The 5888-nt window shown below is 36.8% G+C and overlaps 1 protein-coding gene across 1 annotated transcript in view; it reads left to right on the forward strand.

Annotated features, from left to right (window-relative positions):
• The window catches only part of LOC107742303 (zinc finger protein OZF-like), a gene marked incomplete at its 5' end in the record, with an annotated part of 16183 nt that extends 10842 nt beyond the window's left edge, over positions 1-5341 (forward strand). The window contains one exon of the mRNA XM_016555225.1: positions 4755-5341. Within this exon, the coding sequence (XP_016410711.1) occupies positions 4755-5341 (587 nt within the window). The remainder of the gene's footprint in view (positions 1-4754) is intronic.
• Positions 5342-5888: the final 547 nt, after the last annotated feature.

Below are 5888 nucleotides of genomic sequence, written 5' to 3' on the forward strand. Positions count from 1 at the left end.
TTTTAAATGACCAGATCTCCTTCTACTGGGGTCATTCTTCCCCATTTATCTTCTGACCTATAGCTTGTTGTATTACTTCCTAATTAATTATTTTCTTGTATATTTATTCTACCTATCTTTCCTCCTGGCTTTTGTGCTCTGATTTTCTGTTTTAGACACATTCAATTTATTTCCTTTCTCTCTGCATAGCTTGAAATCAAGTATTATACTTCTTTTCTTTACTTATTTTACTTTGTGTTTGCAAAGGATTAACTTTTTTGTTGTTTGTTTACACTTATTTTGCGGTTCTTTTTTCCCTTCACTATTCTCGTATATTAGAGCTCAAATCATATTCAGCCGGTCTTTCTTCAAATTGTTTCTTAATTGCAGTATTCAAGTTTGTTACTAATTTATATTCACCTGGGCTATTTCAACTCATATCTCTTAATAATCTTACTTTATCTGTTATTGGTATATCATCCTCTATAGATAACCATACGCTTAACAATGGAACTTGGTCTTTAGATGCATTAATTAGCATGTCCTTCCAGCCTCTTTAATAATACAATCTGTATCTGTACTATTATGTTCTCCTGACCGCTCTATCTGCTTTCTAATTGCATTTGTCAACTGCAGCTCTAACATCTTTGCCTGTATATGTATTTGTTCTTTTGCGTTACAAACTCTAACAGTCTAACTGAATTCCTCTCATTCCAGCAGCAGGAGTAAAAGACTCCCTTCTATCGTTCTGCCTCTGGTCTGTTTCTGCACTGTCCTAGCTTTCAGATGTTTCTAATCGCGCTGTAGCTCGCTGTCTCCAGTTCCCTAACTATTTTTCTATTATATATATTATAGTATATATTCATAACTTTCTTGGAATATTATCTGTTTTACTGATTTTGATTTCTCTTGTTTAGTAATTCATGCAGCAGGAGGTGATTTGACTAGTCGTTCTCATTTACCCAATAGTTAAAAATTAACAATCTTCCTATACAGATACACTTTCTGTACACTTTTTGTATTTAATATTGACGAAAATGAGTAATTTTCTTGCTCTCCTTCTGAATTATCTGTAAAACTTATTATTTCTTATTTCTGACTGATCCAGCTGTGCTCCTTCTCTCTCTGAAGCAGAAACGGCTGTCCTGCAGGGTTCTATAGTTCTTTTTCTTTTAATGTAACTTTGTTTACATTTATCTCTATCACTATTATTCATTAACTAATTTAATTTCAGAGGAAATTCCTCTTCTGAATTCCTTATTATTCCTGTCAATGTTCCATTAATTACAGCTGTCATGTTCTTACAGTCCTGTCCCTATCAAGGTTAAATGTATTATTTTAACTCCTCTACTGATTCTAATTTGAATTCAGTATGACATTATTGTCTCAGCTTCTAACTCAAAGCGTTTAATAGTATATAACTTCGTTCTATAATTTTTCATTACAGCGTGCATTATAGAATTCCACTGAGGCGCTTCGGTGGTATTTCTGACTGACCCTGGACTCTGCACTTCTAACTGCTCACGTGTATTCTCTATTTCTTCTAATGCTTGTTCTCCTAGCAGGTTAAAAATTGCATCTGCAACTCTTTTTATTTTGTAACATGGTCTCTTCACGTTTTTCTGTTCTTTATTCTGCTCTCGCTAAATTTCACATTCCTAGTGTCTAATGGGGTTATCGTAAATCTTAATGTCTCTGGTTCATCTCTGTTTTTCTGCACTCTGTGACTTTTTCCCAGTTTTTAGACGTTTGAATTTACAACTTCTCTTAACCTCATTTTTCCCTGTTTAATAATCTCATTAGTCTACTTATTCTAAATTGTATTCTCATTATCATTTGTTTATTACCCTCTAATTGTAACCTTCCTGTATTACAGTTTGTTTAAGTTTTAAATAACTTTTCAACTGCATAACACTCTGTAACTAACTGACTTAATCTTTTTGTAAGTTACATTTCTGTTTGGAACAACTTTCTTGTTCCAATTTCATCAATATTTTCCATTTTCTTTGCCAGGTATTTTTGTCTTTATTTAATTTTAATGTTATTTTATTTTAATTTTCTCTTTCCTGTTTTAACTATTTAATTTTCTTTATCGTACACTTATTTAATCACAGTCTTTCTAAACACTGCATAAATTCTGACTTTTTATGTGATTTACTATTTTTTGCTCTCTTTGTGTTTTCAAGCTCTAACTTCTACAACTATCTCATTGCGACTGTTGTAAATCTCTTCCCACTACAGGCATTTTTATGGGGTGCGGACAGGCTGCAACGATCCTGGCTGCTCATCTCCTTTCTTATTTTCATTACTTTTATTTGTCAGATTATTTCTTTTGTTGTTTCTAATTTGTATTGTTTATTTAACAAACTTACTATTCATTTCATTCTGCTATGTTTGTAATTTCACATAGCTAAGCTTCAATTAAAAATTATTGGATGCTAAAATTGTCTTGTATTGATTAAAGTTAAATATCTACTTTAATTCTCTGCTTAATGTTTCTTACTTTCTACATTTATTTTCTCATTTCAGTTGCTGTTATGGTTTTAGTTTTAAACTTTAAGCTCGCTGCACTCAAAAGTTTTTCACAGCAATCCGTTTTAACGATATGCAGTAACTCATCTGACAGAAACTACATCTTGCCTGTGCCGTCACTATTCTCTATGGTTAAAGCCGTTTACACAGATTTCATATCTTTTACAACACACGCACACCTAAAATATGTGCCCCGGGTATGTTCATCTCAGATATTATTTATTAACATCTATTCTGCTAAAAATACCTTTCTCTTTTTTTCCATGTTAATTTGTATCCTTCAACTATTTAAATGTTCTAGCTCATAAGTCTATTATTCACTTTTTAACTCACTTTTGAGTATTTTGCCCCTTTTTCTAACTCAATCTGGACGGGATCAAAAGGATCAGTTCAGCCGATTCAGTTTCTTGAACCGATGTCTTTTGCCTTCAAACCGACTTACTCCTATTCGAGCACATTTCACTCGTATAAACTTGAATGAAGAGTCTGGCTATCTGTTAGGGAGGTGTCCCTCTCCTAACAGAAGCCCTGTCTCTGCAGCTATTCTAGCCTCTCCGAGACCTGCCATATGAGATTTTATCTCACCTCTTTATCGGCTAAGTAAACCTTCACAGCCCTCTCAGCTTGTAAGGTCTAATTTTCATGCGCACACTCAACCCTTTCTGGGTCGTTTAACTTGAATAATTCCCACTGAATTCATCTATTCTCTTTTGGGTCTTACAGGATTCAGTTTTCCTCAATAATTTCTTATTTCATGTTCTAAACATCAAAACATACGAAAACATACGTAAGCCAACTGTAATTGATGATCAGTCTGCTCCGGGCACGTTGGGCGCCATGTTTTATGGTGCTAAATTTCCTACACCTTCTACCTTATTTTATTTATTCTCAGGTTAGGTAAAGTAAGTCAAATCTGTCCTATCTCATAAGCATCTGAGTTCATACTTACAAAACAGGTCACAGAAGACTTCTCCGTGGTTTGACTTTGACTTTGAAAACATCTAGAAGTACTTATTCAAGACCTGGGACAGTCTATGGTGGATTGTCTTAAAAGAAGGGATAAGCAAATAGATCGTAAACTACATGCAAATAACCCAACAACTTCTACTCCCCATCAGCCCATAAATAGAACTGTTATCCGCAGATTCGATAAAGACTGTCATTCCAGTACCCCACCAACTGCTGATAGTATTTCATTAAGTCCATACAATCCGCCAGTCAAGCTTGAATTTCCTAAGTTCCGTAATCATTCTGAGAATTTGAATTGCATTCATTGAGCAATGTGATGAATATTTCGCTGTCCGCCCATTAACTGATGAGGAAATTATAGCTTCTCTGACTGCTGTTTTAGGACACACTGCAAAAGCTTGGTGGTCTGCGGAAAAGAAAAGAAACCACAATTGGCAGCAGTTCAAGGAGTCTTTTCTTCAAGCCTTCTTAAGTGAGGATTATGAAGATGTGGCAGTGAGAAAACTCATGGAAAGGAGGCAAGGAGTATCAGAAAGTTTCAGGGACTTCGCTTTCCATTATCGCGCTCTGTGTCTCAGGTGGAGAAAGAGAATGACTGAAAGGGAGATGATTCAGGCCATCCTACGTAATTGCAACCCTTGGCTGGTTAGCCTGTTAAGAGGTAACCTACATACAGTACACGAACTGGTCAGAGTTGGAACACAGATTGAAAGAGACATTTGCGAGTCAAAGAAATACTGGAACCAGATGAATGCGGATGAGCAGAGAAAGAAAAATGTCATGCATCAAGAGTTGCAACGAAAAAAATCCACCATCTAGCACTAGAGTAGTTCAGACTGGAAAAGTCAATGTGCAATGTAATCCTCGAAATCTTACTATTCCACTGCATATTCAGGATAAACAAATTACAGCACTCAGCGACATGGGTAGTACTCAAAAATCCATTTGGCAGCAGTTTTCTTCTCAAAAAGAAAAGCAAACTTTTCATCTCGCTAATGGTCACCATCAGGCAGCTGTGTTGAAGGTAATCTGGACCAGCAAAGTGCATGAAGTTCCCATGCAGACTGACTTTTATGTAATGAATGAAGCTGACCTAGCAGGACCTGTCATTCTAGGAATGGATTTTCTCTGTAACTCAGGAATGGTGTTAGATATTCGGCATGCTCAGTATACTCTAATCACACAAGAGAATATTGCTATCATGCATTCATTCACCAGCCAGAATACCAACCTATTAGCACCAACTGTCAATTTCTACCTTGCATTGTCTCCAGCACAGTACAAAGAAGAGGATCTGCAGTCCATTCGTAGTCTTACGGCTAATGCAGGTACTGACATACAAGGACAAGTGCAGCTAGAAGGTTTGATGTTGGGTTGGCCCACAGTTTGTACCCACGATATAGGACATACCACACTGGTCAAGCACCGTATCCTGACTACCGATGAAGTGTCTGTAAGGAAAAGACCGTACAAGGTATCTTTGAAGAAACAAACATATATCGACGAACAGATTAAGGAGTTGTTGGACAAAGACATCATACATCCCTCTATGTCTCCTTGGGCTTCGCCAGTGGTGGTGGTGCCAAAAAAGGATGGTAGATCTCGTTTTTGTGTTGACTGTTGTGGACTTAATGCTAAGACCCCTTTGGACTCGTATCCAATGCCACAAATACAAGACATTCTAGAGTCCTTACATGGAGCAACTGTTTTCAGCACTCTTGATCTGAAGAGTGGATACTGGCAAATGGAAATGGATCCTGACAGCATTCAAAAGACAGCCTTTGTCACATCATCTGGGCTATATGAATTTCAGCGTCTACCGTTCAGCCTAAAAACGCTGCAGCTTCTTTCCAGCAGTTGATGGAGTATGTGCTTAGAGAGTTGAAGGGAAAATGTTGCATGATCTACATTGATGATGTAGTGATATACTCCAAAAGTGAGCAAGAGCACTTCCAACACATCCAACAGGTATTCCAGTGTCAATCCAAAGCTGGTCTCACTCTTAATTTAAAGAAATGCAATTTCATCCAAAAGTCTCTAATGTTTCTAGGTCACATAGTTTCGGGGCAAGGCATAAAGACCGATCCATCTAAAGTCTCAGCTGTAAGTACATTTCCCAAACCACAATCTATGAAAGATGTACAATGATTTTTGGGATTAGCTGGGTGGTACCACAGATTCATTCCCCATTTTTCAGAAAAAGCAGCACCACTACATGCACTAAAACAAAATAACTCTATATGGACTTGAACAGAACATTGCCAGCAATCATTTGATCAACTCAAGTTAGATCTAACAAAGGAACCCATCCTGGCAACTCCAGATGTTACAAAACCGTTTAAAGGCGTCCTATATTGCTCTTTTACAAAGTCTTGATTTTGTTTTGGGGGTGTACTAGAACATGCTCT

This window comes from Sinocyclocheilus rhinocerous, unplaced genomic scaffold (genome assembly GCF_001515625.1).
Source record: "Sinocyclocheilus rhinocerous isolate Xijiao unplaced genomic scaffold, SAMN03320098_v1.1 scaffold1905, whole genome shotgun sequence".
Classification (NCBI taxonomy): domain Eukaryota; kingdom Metazoa; phylum Chordata; class Actinopteri; order Cypriniformes; family Cyprinidae; genus Sinocyclocheilus; species Sinocyclocheilus rhinocerous.